Below are 21,977 nucleotides of genomic sequence, written 5' to 3'. Positions count from 1 at the left end.
GTTTGTTCCTGCTTTATAAATCCATGATCTAGAACTGTTGGAACTAAATGCAAGGAGCCCAATTCTATCTCACACCAGTTTTATACCAGGGTAGCTATTGATTTCAGTGGAGTTACTCCTGACTTAACACAAGCGCAACTGAGATCAGAATCAGGCTATATAGATTTAAACGGTATTGTGCAGTATTTGATATTATAAATAGAAATAACTTGCTCTCCAACCTATAAATACACCTCCTCCAATAAAGCACTAATAAGACTAAGCAAAGCAATCTCCTGAACCTCTGAAAATAGGAATTGCTAATCGGTTACCTATGCACACAATCCTCCGAATATAAACATCCTAAAATGGAATTTAATTAGTTTCTGGTAAGATATCCTCCCTCAGATCAGGATCTGGCACCTGGTACTCTACAACACATGGTTTGCATTTGTAGGCCTTAATAGATAGTCATTAAGGATACAGGGTCTATTCCTGCAGCCTCTTTCCTCACACAAGTAGCCCCACGGGCTAATGTGTAGCACTGACTCAGGTTCTGCCTTCTGATGCAAGGCTTATGGCTCCTGTTGATGCCAATGGAGGAGATCATGTTCAATGGTGGAACTTTGCCTGGAAGGGGACTGCATTGTTTTATGAAATATATTTTTTTAAAATAAAACAACCCACTAAAATCAGGTCACATATTTAAGTGCCTAAATATGGACCTAGGAACCAAACTTTAGGCCCCCATTTTAAAATCTTTGCTATTGCATTTAGCACAACCCTCTTGAAAAGGTTACACTGAAGAGTCCTGCCACAGAGCTTTTCTTATCAGCAAGTCACAAAACTACTGGACTCTCCCCCATTTCTTAGCAGAGATTTAAAACTGCAGAGCTCTGTTGTGCGGTTGATGTCATTCCATTTACAAGATACACTACAGCATGCACAAACCTAGTCATGAAGTACCTCTGAATAATAGAAACTACACTCCAATAGTGAAAGAAACAAAAGTAAAATCATTGTTTCCCCCAAGCTCATGGGTAAGTAAACAAACTGACAAAATGAACAAAATTCAGTCATTTGCATTGGGGCTCCCCATTTGTTTGGTCCTTATAAGTAGCAGCACCTCACTAGTTTCTGCTAGTTAGAGCCATTTATATATATTTCAGCTTTGAAAACTCTAGCTCCAAGAATAGAAATCCCAAGGAGAGAATATCACATCTACTTTAAAGATTACACAAGGGTTGGTCTCAGAGTTAATGTAAAATACTGAGCAGCCTTTTACAGGTTCATACTGTGGACAAAGACAACGCTGGCCAAAATAGTAACCTCTAGTCCCCATGCAACAACATTAAAGGGCATTTTGCTACGCAAAACCCATTGCAAGACTTCATTCGTGAGGTTTCCTCCTCCACATTGAGTAGTCAGGGCTTGGGGTGAAGAATCTTGATGCTCAGCATTCAGTGACCTACTTGAGATGACCCGATCATTTGGAAAGCTTGATTTCCAAATAGGACAATGTTCCCACCACTGCTAACACCATCAGAAACAACGTTAACCACACAGTAATTCAGTGCCTTTTCTAGGCTTTGGCAGAATAGTCTGGTAATACCTTGTATGTCACCAGGATCTTTAAGTGTTCCAAAGTACCACTGAAATATGTAAGGAAGCATTGTAATTGTTGCCCTTTGATCAAATACAAGTGGTACAGAGAACCCTGCTGCCTTCTAATGAGCACTTAATACACTGGTGTTTTTCATAGCACCAGCCAAATCATATATCTCATCCACTGTGCATTCACACACACACACACACACACACACTCTTCAAGGAGCTAATTATCCCACCAGATGGCAGACATTTAGTGGCATTGTCTACTGAAAGCTCTGGGCTGTTGCACCAGAGCCAGAAAATTAAACACTGAAAACAAAGTCCATCTCCATTCTCCAGACGGATTCCATCCACTTTATCATGTGCTGATTGACGAACAAGTGATCTTTCACCTTTTTATGTAGTGACTTACCCAGCAGCATTTAGCATAGCAATTAGAGTCCAATTAGCCCTCAGTCTGAGGTCCATACAAGCCCTGGCTAAAGATGGATGCTGCTGAAAGAAATGCAGCATCTGTCCCGTGTGTAGTTTTAGAGAGCTTATAAGCATCACCTAATCTTGTTACTCAATAAATAAGGCTAGATGCAAAATGAAGGGAAAATGCATCACTCAGGTACATATAGGAGCCAAGTGTTTGTTAGTTTTAAGGACATGCGTATCAGGTTCAAAATAAAAGGCAGCAAGACCTTAGGCAAGATCCATCATCTATTTCATTTTGACCATGACATTAAATTAAGCTGTTGCAATAGAGACGAACGCAAAATTAAGTTGAAACACCAGATTGATTTGCCAAATCCTGAATGTATTTTCAGAAGTTTGGTGAAACCAGTTACTGGTTAGTTTCCATGTCAAAAAGTGAGTCCATGTGTACAATCCAGTTCTCCTAAACAGCGTGGAATTAAGGAAGACAAATGGCTTTAAATCCCATTTATTCTACCATTCTGGATGATCAGCCTCTTTTAAAACATTGCCACCCTAGTTGAGCACTCAGTACAGTGTTTGGTTTGTATCAGATGGCACAACAGTCCAAGATAGAGGTGGGGCCACATCTTACCAAAGAGAAATTGAGCAACATGAGTGTTGATCTGTGTAGAATTCACACTCACTTTTACATATAGCCAGAAAGGGGAGGTAGACCCCCAGCTCTTTCTTCTGATAAAAGCAAAGAGAGTAACTCCTCTTCCTGGCTTGAGTAAGCAGCGCTCCCCTACAGCTCCTCTTCCTCGCTTAGGCCAGGGAGAGCTTCCTGACTGTTTCAATCTACTTTAAAATCACATCAACATGCAATGGTTGTAGGATAGCCACCATTTTGGCCAATTCCAGGGATTGAACCAGGGACCTCCAGAGCTAAAACCATGGAGTCTCCATAGCTTGAGTTAGGGATCCAGGCTTGGTAGGTAAAAGCTGTAACAGAGACCCATAACCCTCTGTGGGTCAGGCACTGAAGGATGGACACACACACACGGGTTACATTGCCATTAAGCCCAAATGCTACCGCAACCTGCAGATTGTGGAATTCCTCATGGACCAAGGGAGGGAGGAATTCTCCTTCCAGCTTGTAGAGTATAGTAGTGTTGTTCCATGGTGCCTCCCAAGCCTCAAGCAGCATCTACAGCACCTGTGTCCACCCATGCCCCCACGTAGGGTGAATGGCCAGTCAAGCCACAGAGTACCAGATCCACCTTCTCCACCCCACATCCCTGGTTTCTGAAGTGCCCAGGGAGCAGACACCCATTGCATGGGCTAGCCAGATCCCTCACTGGTCCAGTCAGGGCTGACAAATATACCATGTGACCAATGTGTCTAATCAGACCAGCTGGAATTTTAGTTTGTGAATATTAAAAGCCCATGTCAAAGAGTCACGTCAAAACAGTTCAACAGCAAACCGTAAACAAGTCTATTGACACAGAGATCTGCTCCTGGACAATTCACAACCAGAAAAAATGCTGCATTCGACAAATACTTTGTTTGCTACACATAGTTCACCCGGCTCTAGTTACAACGTATCATAAGGTCTTGATTAGAGGAGGAGGCTGAGCACATGTTCATAAACAAGACATGACCTAGAGTGCAATCCTTGCAATGAGTCAAGCGAAGAGGGAAAAATTATGAATCTCCAGCAAGGATGTATTGTAAATTCAAATGAATATTAAGAACCTTTGTCATAATGCTCCCTGCTTACAAAGTGCAGACAGCCCAAAACATAGCCAGATCCCAAACTAGTGCAAGGGACACTTCCGTGACCTGCCAGTTGCTGTGATGACTACAGCACTTTGCATTGCTATAAGATTAATAAACCATGGAGACAAATACAGCACCCCTGAGTAGACCATCAGCAGAAAGGACTGAACCTGCCTGACTTTTGAATCTAAAAGTATGAGCCTCTACTGCCAAGCTAAAAAAGCCTGCTCTCCTCGCCAAGACTGTAGCAAGCTGAGTCTCTCTCTATATGTGGACTAAACCATCTCTGAGTGGATGTGGGTTGCATACGTTAAATAAATTAAGCCCTGCAAAAGTCACGAGAAACACTTTTCTCCAGACGGGGAAAACTGAGGCAGAGAATTTACTTGCCCAAAGAGCACAGTAAATCTGCTGCAGAGCCAGGAATGGAACTCAGTTCTGACACCCAGTCTCCCGCTCTAGTCAGCGGTCAATTTTACCTAAAATTTTCCAGAAGTGACTAGTGTCGTCAGTGCCCAACTTCAGATAATTTACAGGGTCCAATGTTAGAAAGAGCTTAACACCCCCTCTGAACAATCAGGTCCCTGTAAGCTCTTAAATTGGGCACCCAAAATCACTAGCCACCCTTGAGAAGCTAGATCTATGTATCAATTTACTACTCAGCTTAATAATCATTGCAGGCAGGGACCATCTTTTTATTCTGTGCTTGTGCAGTGTCCAGCACAGTGGGGTCCTAGTACAGGAGACGGGATTGTCGGTGCTACAGTAATAATTTGGAAAAAGCAAAGTGTTGTTATGGAGTTTCATGTGTAGGGAAACAGGAGTATCAGGGTTGCAATCTGTTGTAGGATCACAGAGCAGAGTTTTGCCCTCTGACAAAACGGTCATTGTTTAGAACCAAGCCAAGGGCCACATTCTACAGTGGAACTCAGAGTAGGGGAGCTACTGTAAAGAACGGGACGGCTGTTTCTGTAACTGCGGTTAATCCATTTCTAGTGGCAAGAACGGATGCTTTCAAACAGCAGCAGCTTTACTGCACTAATCCCAGCAACACCCTCTGCAGCCGTGCGTCTGCTCCAATGAGGAAGGCTAGGAGACTCCATCTCTTTTGTAGCACCTCTTTCTCACACAAATATTAAAATGGGGTCCTGGAATGAAGTAAAGGAGTGAGGTCTAGTAGCCACTGAGTTACGAATGTGATTTTAATAAAGATTTAGCCCTTTCAAGGTGCTTTTATCCACACTGAGAAAAAACCTCAATAATCAAAAAGCCATTTAACTGTAATGCAATCATGACAACTTCCTTTGTACTTGTCAGTAATTAGATGCATATGTGATTGTACCCCACCAGCAGCCCACTTCTCACCTTTCTGTGTACAGTGTAGTCCTGCTCTTATCCTTGGGATACTGCGTTGGTTACAGTGCCACAAAAAAATGCATTCAGAGGGGCTGACCTACAGCAGTCCCAAACTCATGCCAGTAAAACCCTTCTACCACGCGATCAGATTCAGAGTTATACTGTATATTAGGGGCTCGAGTCTCCTTTCACTTACACCAACATCACGCTTGACATCTGCGGACTCCCTTACCCTGGTGTAAACGGGAATAAAATAAAATCCAGCCCCTATAGCTGGAGGGTGTTGTGATAGTTACAGTTAAGGCACACTAAGAGCTGCAATTAAAGGCCTTTTCAGATTATAGGCTTCCAAACTTTCAATCTTTTGGGATGAAATTTTCCAGCCCTGGTTTCTGGCCAATGGTGATTTTAAAAACAAAAAACAAAACAAACAAACAAAAGCAGCAAACCCAGTTCAGCCATTTGAGAAAGGAGAGAGTAAGCCGGGGGGGGGGGGGGGGTTTGAAACATTTCCCGATTATTCATGTGATAAACTGGATGGGGAGGGGAAAAAACAAGGAGCCAAAACAGGTGACACCAGTGGTTGAGGTAGGGCAGTGGAGCAGAGAATCCCTGCCTCACGCAGTGGGCTATTGTAAGGTGGAACAAACCCCTTTGCATTTTTTGATTGTTTTAGGCTGCTTTTTTGTGTTAGCAGATAATGAATTCAAGTTCGCTTGCTTGCTTGTTTGTTTGTTTTTTTTAAAAAGCAGGCAATTCCACACAAAACAACTAAGTTAAAAGAAGATTAAGGTTGCTAAGTGAAGCATTCAAATTGCAGGAAGTGTCAAAGTAAAGGCTGCAGAGACAACGCTCAACTCTGCCTCTCAGTGCAGCTGTATGATCATATACCATTATTGCCACAGAAGGCCACCTCAGTCTGTGGGCTGGCTGGACACAACGTACACTGAAAGAGGTAGGGAGAGATCCATGTCTCATTCTGGGCCAAATACTATTTGCAACTGCACCTGTTGTAAATCTAGAATAAATCCATTCAAGTCCGTGGATTTATTCCAAGTTCACACTGATGAATCTGAAATCAGAATTCGGTCTTCAGTGAATAGCCTTGACCGTGTACAGTGAAGAAGATGAGGGCACTCATTTAACAGCGAGAACAGAATTTTAAAAATATATTTAATAAATTAGTTTTGATTTTAACGTTGATTGCCAAGTAGTCATTTTAATTTGTGCACCCTTCCTCACTTCGCCTTGCCATAGGTTTTTAAAATGTCACACCCTTGCCTCGTTTACTGTGCATGATCCACTCACCATGCTGAATGAGCCAGGGCCCTTCTGAAATAATATGCTATCGTGTTAAAGACTGCTGCAGAAGGCCAGAGATAAGGTTGAACATGAAAGCTTAGCTGTGCTGTTTGCTGATTTTTGAATACTTCACTTTAAAACCTTAATAGTCTTTTCCTGTAGGTTTTTGGGGGTTGTTTTTTGCATGGAATATATCTATCAGTAGTGAGTGAAGCAAAATGCAGCCACCTTTATGGCAAACAGAGCAGCCGTTTAACAGCTCAAAGCAATACGACAAGCAGTTTAGGAAAGGAAAAGAGTCAGCCTGCTATACCCAACTGAAATTGTAGAACACCCGAGTTAGTATTTGTCACTCAGTAATATTAGCACTGAACATAAATTAGTGGTTGCGATAGGCTGTAACACAGCCTATGCTATAACAAATGGGATGAATTTAAATAGGATATTTCTCTTCCCCACCCCCCATCATATAGTGCAGACCCCATACGTAGAAGCATAATAGAATAAAGCTTTGCCAAACAAAATCTGAGAACAGGTGCAGGCTGAAAGAGGTTTCTCTTTCTTTTAACATAATCAGTTCCTGTGGCTCTCTGTTAGTACTAGCCTCAAACAATGTGGGGGAACATGGAATTCAAACCAAATGCTAGTGTTTAATTTCCAACATCAGGTACAGCACAGCTGATGTAAATGCCCCCACAAAGTGAATTTTGGCTCCTGAGCCCACAGGATGAAAACTCAGATGCAGAGCAAAGACATAAACCAAAGTGCACTAAATTAAAGACATCAAATTCTCAGGCTGGCCTAATCCACAAGTTAGCAGAAGCGTTTGGTACCAAGCAGCTTGACTTCTGGTTGCTTTCAGCTCATTTAGACAGAAGTTAGGAAGTATCCAAGTTCTTTTACTACAGCATTTCCACCTTCCCATTATGAAAGTCAGCTCTTCCACAGGTTTCAGAGTAGCAGCCATGTTAGTCTGTATCCGCAAAAAGAACAGGAGGACTTGTGGCACCTTAGAGACTAACATTTATTTGAGCGTAAGCTTTTGTGGGTTACAGCCCACTTCATTGGATACCTAGAATGGAACACGTAGTAAGAAGATTATACATATACATATACAGAGAAGGTGGAAGTTGCCATATAAACTGTAGGAGGCTAATTAAGATGAGCTATTATTAGCAGGAGGAAAAAAAACTTTTGTAGTGATAATCAAGATGGCCCATTTAGACAGTTGACAAGAAGGTGTGAGGATACTTAACATGGGGAAATAGATTCAGTATGTGTAATGACCCAGCCACTCCCAGTCTCTATTCAAGCCCAAGTTAATGGTATCCAGTTTGCATATTAATTCAAGCTCAGCAGTTTCTCGCTGGAGTCTGTTTTTGAAGCTTTTCTGTTGCAGAATTGCCACCCTTAAGTCTTTTACTGAGCAGCCAGAGAGGTTGAAGTGTTCTCCTACCGGTTTTTGAATGTTATGATTACTGATGTCAGATTTGTGTCCATTTATTCTTTTGCATAGAGACTGTCCGGTTTGGCCAACGTACATGGCAGAGGGGCATTGCTGGCACATATCACATTAGTAGATGTGCAGGTGAACGAGCCCCTGATGGCGTTACTAATGTGATGAGGACCTATGACGGTATCACTTGAATAAGTACGTGGACAGTGTTGGCATCGGGCTTTGTTGCAAGGATAGGTTCCTGGGTTAGTGTTTTTCTTGTTGTGGTGTGTGGTTGCTGGAGAGTATTTGCTTCAGGTTGGGGGGCTGTCTGTAAGCGAGGACTGGTCTGTCTCCCTTTAAGCTGGAAATCAAACTTCTGACCATATAAGTTGGCTGATCTAGGAGCTGCTTTGAAAGCCTCACAGATGCCAGTAACCACCTGGAATGAGCTCACAGATGTAATTATAGAGTCTTCGATTGTTGCAGAGGGCTTTACCCAAGCAAATAGATACGTTGCTGTAGTTTTTGTGACAGCTTCCAACAGGCCTGCCCCTTGCAGATCTTCAGAAGAGATTTTAGCAGGCTTTTTAATTACACTAACAGAACCAAAATATTTTTGCTGATTGGCAAAGCAGAGTTCTATTATTTCAGCATGTGCTGTATAGTCATTCAAAAATATATCTGTAGGGTTACAAGTCTAAGGGATTTGCACTTAGTTATAGAAAAGTACTCTTTGTGATATATATTAGTGGTTTACAGTAACATGAGCCCACAAGACAGTGTGACAATTCAGATTAACCTGATTGGCTCCAATGCCATGCCACATACTGCAATATGCTACAGTGAGAATATATTTTGTTGCAGGTTATGTTAATTTACAGCAGCACTGGGCCAAGTACTGTAAGATCCTGCCAGACCAAATTGCCCCATGTGTGCTCATTTTCCCCCCCAACATGTTACAACACAAGGGAACTTTGCAAAAATATGTTTGACTTCACATGGCTCCACATACCAAAACTAATTCTCATCTATTCCAGATTCAACAAAAGCAGCCAATGCAGGACTGCCTATCATTTTGTGGCACATTTTAATGCAAAGGTGATACGCTTTCACTCAGCACTCTCCTGCCAAGAGTCAGCTTCCATCAGCATGTAACACACAGAGGCTTCCCAGGTGCATGATAGACTTCAGAAGGATTGCCACAACTCACACTGGTTCACATGCTTCTGTACCGCTTCCATAGCTGGGAGAAATTCCACTGTGCCATCCTCTTCCCTGGATCACTCCAGCCAGAGTCCTTCCCAGTCAGCACCTCCTGATTCTTCTCCTCTTTCTCTGCTGGATCTCTCTGCTTGACCTACTAACTGAAGCCTTCTGTGCATAGGTCAGGTAGAAAGTAACTCCCACAATATAAGCCACATCAAGAGACTGGGGGGGAAAGAAAAAGAGGGTTCCCCCACAAGTCCTCCAGTTTGCCAGGCACAGTTGCAGGAAAGGAAACAAGGAGTATGTTGACATCTATACTAGAAATAATTTAATATATTAATTTAGCATAGAATTTTATATTTATAAAGGGTGTGTGGGAGGGGGTGGGTGTGTGTGTATATATATATATATATATATATATACACACACACACACACACACACTTACCCTTTTAGGGCCTAGTGGCTTCCAGCCAACAATCTTACCACACCTGAATGAATTCACTCTCATAGCCATGCCTAGAGTGAAGGATTCCAATTTTACATATGGGGTAACCAAGACAGAGGGGAAATCCTGATTCCCAGACTTCTGTGACAGCCACTGTGTTAGATATTTATGGGAGCCCATTATCCTCTAGGTGGGCGGAAAAAAATAAGTCTCATTGGCCACCTTGTTGACTGGATAAATGGCAAAAAGGCCCAGGTCAGTTTAGCTCTTCTGTGTGAAGATCCAAACTCCTCTGCCATTCTCAAAAGCCACGGCAATTTGGCCAACTAGGCATTGTCACAATGCCTCTTAGACAGCACTTCATTTGTAATGAAAAAGGTGCTGGGGCCAGAGCTCAAGCTATTTTTTTACTTTCATAATGGATGCAGCCAGCCCAGAGGTCCGGGGCGAAGAACTGCCAAGCCTATAGGTGCCAGGGCTCACCTCTGTTCTTAGACTTTAGAAGTACTGCATGTTAAAACAAAATACCGAGATTAGGTTAACCAAGGAATTTAACTCCCTCCTCATTAGTGTCTAGTTTAGTGGGAAGAAAAGGAGTACTTGTGGCACCCTAGAGACTAACCAATTTATTTGAGCATAAGCTTTCGTGAGCTACAGCTCACTTCATCGGATGCATACTGTGGAAAGCGTAGAAGATCTTTTTATTTTTTTAGTTTAGTGGGGTTTTCCATGTTGAAACTGTGAAGCATAAGTATATCAAGTTTTCCCCCTATATTGTCAGTGTCAGACAAGCTGACAGCTCAGTTCACAGAGTCCCTGCAGTGTCAGCCTTAAATTCGTTAAAAACAACAACAGTGTAAAAATTCCCTCAAGGAAGCCGCAGTGACCGCCAACTAAGTAACGTTTGCCCAGAGATATGCAGTACTGAGTGACAAGAGCTCGCCAATGTTGTTGCGTGCCAAACATTCTTTAAAGGGGAAGATTTTCAAGAGATCAGAACTACTGTGCCAAGTTGTTTTAAAAAATCTGGCCCCAGTTGTGAGTGTAGAGCCCTTCTGAAAATTCCGGCCTCAGATGCCAATTCTGATCTCACACTGGTTTACCTCAATTTACAATAGTGTAAATGAGATCAGAATCAGGTCTTATGTGCCACATGAACAGATCACTTGATCATTGCCCAAGGACCTTCGTGGGGGGGGAGGGGAGGGGGAGGAGAGAGATCAAAAAGGTAGCAGCCTCATGTTCAGAGGAGCTGAGCTGCTGCCACTCCCATTGGAAATGGAGCTGTGGGTGCGCAGGACTTTTGAAAATAACCTATACGTGACTTTCCCAAAACCCCCACAGCAAGTTAGTGACTGAGGTGTGGCTGGAACTCAAGAGCGCCCAATATCCAAACACAAGCTCCGTCCTCCAGACCATGCCACCTGCATAGCCACCTTAATATGGAGACCATATTTTTAGCTTTCCTCTATCTAAGCTTAAAATTAAAATAACTGACCAAGACTCAAAACTATACCTTGAATGAAGCCAAGCCAAGCATAAGCAACCAAGACAACTGGCCGAAAGAAAAACCTAGAGCAGAACAACTCTTGGAGAGCAGGGAAGGGGACAGTGATTCCAGAGGAAACTGAACAAGAGTCCCAGCAGCTGAAATGCACTGAAAAAAGTCAAGACCACCCATGCCAAACAGGAAAGGAATCATCTTCCCCAAAGAGACACACAAGCAATAGAGCATTATTCATGCTGGGAGTCCATCACACATCTACTCCCAAGAAGTAGAACCCAGTAGCATTGTCACCAACTTAACCTTCAAAAAAGGAGTTTGGATTTTCACACAGAAGAGCTAAACTGACCTGGGTCAGGGTCACGACCCTGCTGCATTTAGAACAACAATGAGAGGAAAGAGTTAGAAACCTCCGAGTTTAATAAGGACTGAATAGCACGCAACGAAGACAAACTTCTACCCTTCGTTTCAGGGTCACCACATCTCACCAGGCTACCAAGCGATGTGACACCAGACCAATGGAAAACCCAATTTAGAGACATTATGTCACCAGAACAGACTCCTTGGGCAAATGACATTGTTAGCTGCTTCCACAAGCAGCTGCCTTGATCATTAGCCTTTTTCATGATTAAGAAAAGCAATTCAACCAACCTGAAGAACCCTAACACCAGCTCCTTGGACAGACATATGAGCACAATCTTGAAGAGTGCTCAGCACTCACTGGGAGGAGGCAGAGAGGAGCAGAGCAGGTACTCAGCAACAGCTGGTACTACGAGCTGAAGACAGCATATAAGTTCCTGTGCCACACTCTGACCTAATGACTCCATCCCTGCACCTCACAAGAGCGATGCAAGACACAGGACTGGAGGTAAAGAAGAGACAGAGCAGCCACCAAGGTGCTCAGCATCCAGTCTCAGAATCTAAATAAGTGTAAGGGGACTGTTGCCCCCTTACTAACATTCAGTGGGGGTGTTTTGGTTGGCTAACTCCCAGTACTAAAAGGGGAAGGGTCTATGAGAAACCAGGACCCTGAGACTGATAGTCCCCAGGAACAATGGGGAGAGGCCAATGCTCCAGGTCAGCCTGAATGACAGGGCGGGCAGGCTAATCAGGGAGTCAGGAGGCCAGGGACGTCACGTCCTCTGTGTGAGCTGGAATTGCCTGGGTCAGACAGAGTGGGGGCTGAGCTAAGGAGAAAGCAGGGGCCCAAGCTGAGCTGGGGAGCAGAGCTGGGCCAGATCCAGAAGGACCAGAAAAGCAGCCCAGAGAGAGCAGACCCTGTCCTGGGAGCAGAGCTGCAGCCCCAAAGCCAGAGGCACAGCCCAGAAAGAGCAGACTTGCCCTGGGAGCAGAGCTGCAGTGACCAGAGGCAGAGGCATAGCCCAGAGAGAGCAGACTTGCCCTGGGAGCAGAGCTGCAGTGACCAGAGGCAGAGGGGCCAGAAAAGCAGCCCAGGAAGCAGGTCCGTGCTGGGAGCAGAGTCACAGAAGCAGCCTGCAGAGCAGATCCTGTCCTGGGAGCAGAGCTGCAGTGACCAGAGGCAGAGGGGCCAGAAAAGCAGCCCAGGGAGCAGGTCAGTGCTGGGAGCAGAGTCACAGAAGCAGCCTGCAGAGCAGGCCTGTCCTGGGAGCAGAGCTGCAGCAACCAGAGCCAGAGGGGCCAGAGAAGCAGCCCAGGGAGCTGGAGGCAGAGCAGCAGCAGCACAGAGACCGAGTGACGGAGCTGGGACTGGAGCAGTCTGGAGCTCGGTGAGGTGAGCAGCTGGGGAGAGCGAGGGGGACCCTGGGCGTGGGCCCAGCACAGGGAGACGCCTCAGCCATGAGGCTCTGCAGGCCAGGCTTGGATCATAACCCCGACAGGGCGGGGGCGACACTGGGAAGAAGGGTCCTACCACTTAAAGCCTGAGAGCGTGTGGCCACCACCAGATCAAGTGTTCAACCCACAGCATCCCTACAGCACAGCCAGGGCCTGAGCAGGAGGCCTGGGACTTGCAAGGAACAGACTGTGAACTGCCCTGATGTTCCAGAGACGCTGTTTGTGATGTTCCCTGCCACAGAGCGGGTTGATGTGTTTCCTTTAACCTTTCCCATTATTCCTTATTCTTTTTAAAATTAATTGTTGATTAAATAACTTGCATTTGCTTTAACTTGTATGTAATGGTCAGAGAAGTGCCCAGTGCAGAGAGAGTACCCCGGAGTGGAGACACCCTAGCACCTGTCTTAGGTGACCACAGCAGGGTTGGGGGTTGAGCCCCCCAGGAATCCTGGGCCCAGCCTTGTTGGGGTTACGAGGACTCTGCCAGACAGGAGAGTGGAAGGGGAGTCCTCACGGGCAGGGAGGCCACTGGGTAAAAGAAGTGGGAGCGAGGACTCAGATCCTTTCGCTAGCCCACTTCACCGGGGTAGTGCAGAAGCCAGGAAAGTTCCCCACAATAGAAGGACTATTCCCCCGCTTACATAAGACTCCATGGAGCCATTTTATGAAGTGAGTAGAAGGGAGTCAGTTCCTACTGCCCGAGCTGAAGTAAAGCCAGTGTGCTACCCCACAGATAACCAGATGCTTGGAGTGGACAATCACCTACCACCCCCCTGGTGTGGAGCAGCCCTGTAGACATCCTGTATGCCCTGTTCTTATACTTCCCTCTCCCCATTCACAGAATCCAGCCCACAGTTTCTTCACAAGAGAAGAAACAATTAATCAAGTTCCTTCCTGGTGTAATGACATGGACTGCCATGGAGTTGGACCAGGGATGAACGATCACAGACACCCCAGGACCAAGTGAACTTCAATATTATCTATTCAGTCCCCAAAAGATGTCCACACAGCAGGTGAAAATATCATACCAGCAACAGAGACACGTTATTTTGTACAGATGTGTGTTTATTAGCTATTTTAGGGTTATCGAAACATCATAATGTCCTACACTAAAGTTATTAATTCTGCTGCTCCTGTCACTTGGTTATTTGTGTTTCCCTCTTATTATTGGCTCATCATTTCTATAGTATCCTTATTGTGACATACCCCATTCAGAAAGAGACACAAAGCCCAAGGTTCCTCTTTCCATACCTGCATGTGAAAGAACAGCTCAAGGGCTGAAGCGTACAAGAATGGGACTCAGAAGATCCTGGCCCTGCCACAGACTCACCAGCGGATCATGTTACAAGGAAGGTTATGCAATCTCTATGCGTGCCCAGTACTACTCACCTACTTCACAGCCATGAGGCAAGAGTCAGTCTATTAATGTATGTGATGTGCTTGGACAGCCTGACGAAAGGCTAGCTCTGTAGAGAAGCAAAGAAATAACGTCTCAACCCAGTTTCACAGAGGCAGGAGAAGCTACGCATGGGTTAGACACACACTGGAGCCCTGACTGTGCATAGCCAAGATTAGAACTGAATGTATACATTTCCATATGATAGCATGGAGTAGCCCCAGGGTACTTTACACTAACATTAAAAAAGGGGGTAGTTATTCAGCTCTATTCCTTTGCCCCCAGCAAGACGGAGTCATGCCTAGAGCTCTCTCAGAATGCACGTACCGGCTGCAGTCTATAGCTGGTAAGAGTAGTGCTCAGCCTATAGAGTGCTCATCTCTCCCTCAAAGAGTTTGCTGTGATGGTGGAACACTAGGAGTTTTGAAAGCTGGCTGTTAGGATATTCAAACTGAGCTTCCCAAACCTTTTCAACTAATGCCCCGTGGTTTCACTGAATAGTTTATGGGACGTGCAGGGCTGGCATTAGCGGATAGCAAGCAGGGCAATTGCCTGAGGCCCCATGTCACAGGAGGCCTGCAAAGCTGTTATATGATTGGGCTCCGGTTCCTTAGTTTCTGCCCTATGCCCCAGCAAGTCTAATGCTGACCCTGGGGACATGGAAAAGAGATCCTCCTATCCCGAACATCACACAGCTGCCTTCGATAGATGCCTCAACACCATCCCTCCTGTGGGCCTCTGCAGAAAAGTCCTTCTTGAAGGAAAATAATTGTTTCCCTTCGTTTCTAAAGCTGGAGGAAGCTCGACACCTCTGAAAAGTAGGCTCAAAAAGTGTTTCACATTAGGCACCTAAATATCAGTGGCCGCTTTCAGATATTCAGCCCTAAATCACTGCACAAGTTACACCTTCATCTAGTTCTATTCCTTTGCTTCTATGTGTATATTCATTTTAATAGTAGAAAAAAAATGTAATACCAATCAAACCAGAACTTCTCAAGTACATTATTCAATTTCATAAGTTGTGACCTGGAGAGCTAGACCAAATGGTGCCCCAGGCAAGGCCCCCCCTCCTTCTATGTGTTAAACTTTTGAATACCTTATTTTTATTGCATTTGTAGCCCTCTTCATGATTTCAATGCACAATTTGTCTGCCATATAAGAGGATAAATTTGCATGCTAGGATCTGCAAGTCCAGCACTCCAGGAGGTCGCCTGCCCCCTATATCTGGCTCTGGGGGCAGTGTTTTTACTGCTGCTCTTAGGTGTTATGGTAATACAACCACCCACAACCATCATCTTCATTTTATAGTTGCACCTAAAGGCCCTACATCAGATGATGGCTCCACTGTGCAAGGCATTGTGTAAATTTGTAGTAAAAGATAAATCTGATCTAATAAGCAGGAACTGAGATTTTAGAGATAACTAGGCCTAGGTTGCTAGCTTTAGGTATTGTAAAATTTAGTGCTGTATTGATTGTTAGACGCTTCATACAATCCAGATACACACGGCCTAGCACCTTTATCCCAGAAGCTCAACCCAAACATCAAGCCTGAGCGGACAAGGCTCTAAGTGCCATCCACTCACCTAAAAATGAGAGTTGGGGGATTTCATCACCTCTCAAGAGGAAGTCCCTGAATTGTCACAACACCCTTTGCATGAGGTAAGGGCTATTTGACAGATGGGGAAACTGAGGAACAAAAAGAGTGAAGTGTCTTTACCAAGACACACAATAGGTCTAGAGCTAGGACTAGAACCCAGGAATCCCAGAACCCAGTGTTCTACTCTAACCACTAAAACCCACAGCCAACTAATAAACCATACTCACTTAAGATGCCCTTCCTTTGCCTATTCTGAGAGGCTAGTTTGACCCAAAGAGACATCTTTTATCTTTTCCTTTGCCCTAGCAAGGCCCAAATGAACAGAATATTAAGTACATGCCTGAGTGCTTTACTGAAGATGGATAGACTTGGACAAATGTTTGAATGGCTGTCGAATTGGAACCTAAATCTCTTTTCTCCCATGCAAGTTTGCACACATATAATCCTGGAGCAATGCATCAGTCACATTATTTAATATTGTACTGTTCTTTATTTTAGGCTATGTTCTAGTGGCTTAGCACTACTCTTATCATTGCTGTTTTTAAATCTCTAATGCCATTTGTTACATTTGAAGCCTACAAATATCAACAAATGCAGGTTTTCAGAAAAACAAAAACAAATAAAGTGATTGAAAAGGCAAGACAGGCCTATTTTAGTTAAGAAAAGCGGAGTGCCCCATCTCCTTCCCCCACCCATACGTGTTTCTGCTGCTCCAACGCCTTTTCCTTAGTGCAGGAGAATGAAATGTACATGGAAGGAAGTTATTCATCAAACAATTAGAAAGCCAAGACAGTAGGAGTTTTCCTAAATGAACATGATTTAGTGGAACAACAAAAGGAAAAAACAGTGTCTGGAATTCCAATGCCATTCCTACATCTCCATGCTCTTGCAGTTAAATTTGTTAGACCATTTTAGTCATCTTCCACATAAAGCCCCAGCACGGAATACAAAAGTCAGTGGAAGGCTAAAGTTGCCATGTTGTACTGATACAGGAAACTAGTGCAGGAGGGCTCAATGGCTTGGCAATAAGCTAAAGATCCCTTTTACTGCTTGGTTTCCTGTTTGAGTATAAACCAAGTAGTTTGTGACCAACAGCTCTTGCCACATGATGGACATTTGCCATCTCTGGAGAGATGCAGTGCCTGGGATCTGCAGTAGCTCAGCACCGGGCTCTTGGGGGCTATACTCCAGTCCCTGAGCAGCCATGCATTCAGACTACAAACATATCACCACAAATGTAGCAGTCTTAGTAGAGACCCCAACTGCTGAATGACTCAAGGGTCTCAGACACCACAGCAGTGGAGACACTATAAAAACCCAGATAGATGGGTTGACAAGTCAGGAACGGAACCTACATCACAAGTCCCCACAACATGTTGATCCATTAGACCACAGCTATCCCAACCTAAATTTCACATTAAGAAACAAGTCTCCCAAAACAATCCCAACATTAGAGATCATCGAAATTTTTCCCAATGGAAAAAGTAGTTTTGTCAGAGCAGATGCTTTCCATAGTACAATGTCGATTTCAACCAGAGAGTTATTTTCCAAAGGGAGATGCTAAATGAGAAGTCTAATTTCAAAAATGTAAAACACCCACACCTTTTTTTTGTAATCAAAATGAATTAACCGTTTCAGATTTGAAACTTTTTAATGCATGAAACGGTTCGATACTGTGACTCGCTGTCCCACTTTCCAACAGGAACTAGTTCTGAAGGGTCAAAATTTCCCATTGGATGAATATGCCATTTCTGGAACAGTTCCACATAAACGTTTCTTAATAAGGTTATATTAATTCTATTCAGTGTAGTTGCAGTTGTGTTGGTCCTAGGATAGAAGAGAGTCATGTCATGGAGAAACATGTCTCTTACATTAGTTCCATAATTTTATATTATGTTAGTCCTGTATTTTACATTTACAAACACAGAGTAAGACATGTTCCCTGCCCTGTCATGCTTACAGTCATGTGTGTCAATGCTTTTGGGGGTGGGGGCACTGATCCAAGCCTATAATATAGACACACTGCTGCAGCCTACCCTGCTTTAAAGCCAGGATAAACGACATGGGTATGAGCTCCTTTTTACACTAGTGTTAACTCATCCGCACTCGGGATTTGCACTGGCACAGCAAAGAGAAAAGCAGGGTTTACAAATGCTGAATGTTTACCACTCATGCTCTGATTTTAAGGGGTTAACAGATACAATACTGAATTTTAAAAAGTGATTTAAATCAAGATACTTTTGAAAGCCTCCTAAGCCACTTTGTGTTACTGTACAGAGCTACTCATTCATTTGAACAGCTGTTTTACTTCTAGAGAAGCTTAGGGAGAAAGGGGGAGGGGGACACAAATCTAAACTGTTTTCTCTGTTAAAGCAGCAAGACGTAATAAATTAACGGTGATTTACATTAAATTCATGTGAAACTGTTTCAGGGTTTGTTTTGCTTTACCTGGAGACTGGTTCCCCTTTGAACGCTATAGCCCTTGTATAAAATCTGTAATTAGGGTTTTTCTTTGTTGAGCTGAACAACCCAGGACTATAATGGTTCCCTCTACTGGCATAACATGTTACATTTCAGTCATTTTTAAAGCTACTGATCCGTGGAGCCTAGTGGACACAGTCTGGGGATATCAGAAGACTGTGGTTCCAAACCCTTTGGGGGTTATGTTTTCATTCAGAATTCCTCAACGCCTGGTTTGAGGGTCTTATTTACGGTGCCCAAGTCCTCAGTTTAATTAGGGCTTCCTAAACAAAGACTAATTGATTCTAACAGGTATGACGTTTCTTAGGGTGCATAAACATGCACCATGCGCTTTTGCAGGACAGGATGAGTCAAAAGAAAAGGAGGACTTGTGGCACCTTAGAGACCAACTAATTTATTTGAGCATAAGCTTTGGTGAGCTACAGCTCACTTAGTCGCCCTAAAGAATCTCCTGTTTTCCTTGGCCATTTAAACCTGGTCTCTTGGGGCGGTTGAGCAGGGCTGATTTTAACAAGAACTTGGCTTTTCTGGTACATGTTGAATGATGTTGATCAGATCAACTAAATGCTCAGCTTCTCGGGTCTCCGGCGAGTAGGAGAAGCACCTCGTGGGCTCCCTCTGGGATGGGCTGCCTCCTACTGGCTAGTCCGGGGGGGCTGCGGGGGGGGGGACAGAAAGGCTCTTTAACACAGGAGTTTCTACTCTCTACTTCCAATGCATCAGCTTGCTGGGGAGACACCAAAAGCCGCGTTTTTTAGATGCCCAGCGGGAGATAACCCCCAGCCACAGAGGTCAAGGGGACACTTGAGCGTTACAGAAGTCGGTGCTTCCCCACGGGGGCGGGTGCCGTCACCGGAGAAAGTTTCCATTCAACGGGGACTCACGTTTCACGGAGAGAGATAAGGGGGCCGCCTTACGGCGACCCCGGTGGACGTGGCCATTGCTCCAGCCCCGCGGCTCAGGGCGGGACGAGGCGAAGGCCCCCGGGCCCGCCGCTGGAGGCGGCCGGGCGCATTTACTCACCGGCGGCTGGCGAAGCCGCTGCCCGCGGATCCTGCGCTGGGCTCGGGGTAGCTGTGCTGCAGCGTGGAGGCTGGGAACGGGTAGAGGAAACCGGTCCCTAGGGTACATCCAAGGAAACAGCCCCACCAGGGCAGGAAGAGAGCCAGGTTCATCTCTGCGGCTACAGATACAACCGAGAGGCGGACGGGGGGGGGGGGGTCACAGTGACATGCGACTAGCCGGGGTGGGGGGGGACGCGTGAGAATTTGAGGTTCTAGGGGCAGGAGCTCCCCGCAGGGCACCGCCGGCGAGCTGCTGCTCCTGGCTTTTAAAGGGAAGTCAAGTCCTCTCTGCGAGCTAAGCCCTGGCGGCAGCCTTTTCAAATTTGGTGAGGTTGGTGCAGTTCCGTCAAAGGGGGCGTGGGGTTTCGCCATTAACCCTTGGAGGACGTGGCCAGAGACCCCCGCGGCTCCGGCGCGTCCCTCGCCAGAGGCGGCTGCCGGGCTGAACGCGCGCCCACGTGCTGAGGATCACTGTGGCACTGAGCCTTGCAAGGGAAAGGGAGAACAGACGGATCCACCTGGACCCGGCCAGAGCCGGATTATTTTTGGACCCAGCCAACCCCTCAAATTTGCACTGCCTAAACGGAGAACAAGCCTAGCTGTCCCTGTTCGTCCCCCCAAAAAAAACTTCCCCCACCCCACCCCCCTGGCAACAGTATCACAAAAACCCAGATCCGGCTCATTTGTGGCCCCAACTACCCAAATTCTGATGCTTAAACAGAGAACAAGTGTAGGGGCACGCACACACACACACACCCCCCAAAGCACAAAATTCTGGATCTGGTACCTTGATCCCAACAATGTGTGGTCACAATCCTTAGTCCAAACTTCTGTTTGAGCGAAGAATAAGGTAGCCAGTCCTGTACTTTAATAATCTGGACTCTAAATTTCCCCAGCACAGCAAAAACTAACAAATCTCTCTGATTCTGAACCTGGATCCTGCCAAGTTTTAGCTGCAAACCCAGCTTGTGCCCTCAGAGTACAGAAAAGTGTTGCTTCTAATATTCCTCCAGAGCGGTCAGGACCCCTAAGCACACCCCGATCCAAGGAAACTGCAAGATCTCTGATTTGGTATCCGTACCCTGCTCGATCCAGCTAATTTCTGAATTGCAACACCCCCCCCCACCCCACCCCACACACACACAAATTATTTTCCTCCTTCACAACAGGATAATCCAAATCCCAATGAATCATGGTACAAGGAACTTCTCAGAGGCAGGGGATCAAATGAGGTTTTTGCAGCACCGTTGTACTAGGATGCCTTGGGACCTGGGCTTTTTAGGTGAAGTTGGAGCAGTGCTTCTATATCGTGACTGGGAAATTGCAGGGCAAATTGGGAAACTGCAGGGCACATGCCGTTAAAAATTCCCAGATTTGGGGAAATTTCCCAGGATATAGAAGCACTGAGTTGGAGTAGTTTAACTTGATCTCCCTGTAGGCCGCAAGATTGGAGAGCTTTGGAGAACCCAGCTTTTATCCAGATCTGCTATCTCGGTTTCAGTGGCTCAGGTGCCACGGCCCCAGGGTGTCTGACCCCTTCCATCCACGCTTCAAATAACTGTGTGATTAATGGCCGCCTGTGACTTTTTTCAGGTGGATATGCTCATTTGTACCTCGCCTGTCTTTTGTGTTTTGGGGTAGGGAAGCACTACTGAGAAACTTGGAAAGTTTCTTCTCTACAGTCCTTTCCTGTTTATAATAGAGATTTTTGTGAACCCCCTTCATGATTGTGGGTGTGGAGGGATAGCTCAGTGGTTTGAGCATTGGCCTGCTACACCCAGGGTTGTGAGTTCAATCCTTGAGGGGGCCATTTAGGGATCTGGGACAAAAATTGGGGATTGGTCCTGCTTTGAGCAGGGGGTTGGCCTAGATGACCTCCTGAGGTCTCTTCTAACCCTGATCTTCTATGTGCTTCTGATCAAACACCCTGCAATTTTATTGCACATTGGCAAGACTGTTAAATGCGAGTCTCAATAAACTTCCTTCCACTGTTTGAAGAAAAACCTCAAAATATTGCCTGTTGAAATCTACCTCAGTGGTAGCACAGTGGAACAGGCCTTTGTGTTCAGACTAAGAATCTGGTAGTAAATAGCATCTCTTCTGAGTATTTATTATTTGTGTAGACCTGAACAAGAGGTCTCTGTCCCGAAAACCGTACAGCCAAAGTCAAATGCTGCAAATGTTTATGAATAGAGCATAATGCTTACACCAAGCGTCCCAATGACTTCAGCATTTCTGTGGATGTATATTAGAGATTATTTTCCCCTCTCAATGCCCGCATGAACTCAGCAGCACAACCACCCAAGTTATAAACTAATGTTTCAGGTCATAAACCAGCCACTAACTGCATGGAATTAGGAATGTTGTTGTACCCCTGTTGGTCTCAGGAGGTGAGAGTTATGAGGTAGGTGAGATAATATCTTTTATTGGACCAAATTCTGTTGGTGAGAGAGACAAGCTTTCAAAGTCCACAGGGCTCTTCTTTAGGTCTGGGAAAGGTACTCAGAACATGACAGCGAAAAACAAGGTGGAAGAGATTGTTAAGCATAAGGAGTTAACACATGTTGCAAGAAAATGAAGTGGGCTATTGCCACCTCTGC

The 21,977-nt window shown here is 45.1% G+C and overlaps 1 protein-coding gene across 3 annotated transcripts in view; it reads right to left on the bottom strand.

Moving 5' to 3' along the window:
• The window catches only part of COL26A1 (collagen type XXVI alpha 1 chain), a 222,162-nt gene extending 202,650 nt beyond the window's left edge, over positions 1-19,512 (bottom strand). For all 3 annotated transcript variants that reach the window (XM_074974580.1, XM_074974582.1, XM_074974581.1), the window contains exon 1: positions 19,337-19,512. In XM_074974580.1, coding sequence (XP_074830681.1) covers positions 19,337-19,488 — 152 coding nt within the window. In that variant the 5' untranslated portion in view covers positions 19,489-19,512. The remainder of the gene's footprint in view (positions 1-19,336) is intronic.
• Positions 19,513-21,977: the final 2,465 nt, after the last annotated feature.

This window comes from Natator depressus, chromosome 17 (assembly GCF_965152275.1).
Source record: "Natator depressus isolate rNatDep1 chromosome 17, rNatDep2.hap1, whole genome shotgun sequence".
NCBI lineage: Eukaryota > Metazoa > Chordata > Testudines > Cheloniidae > Natator > Natator depressus.
The sequence above is the reverse complement of the archived record's forward strand: the minus strand, read 5'-3'. Positions and strand labels throughout refer to the sequence as shown.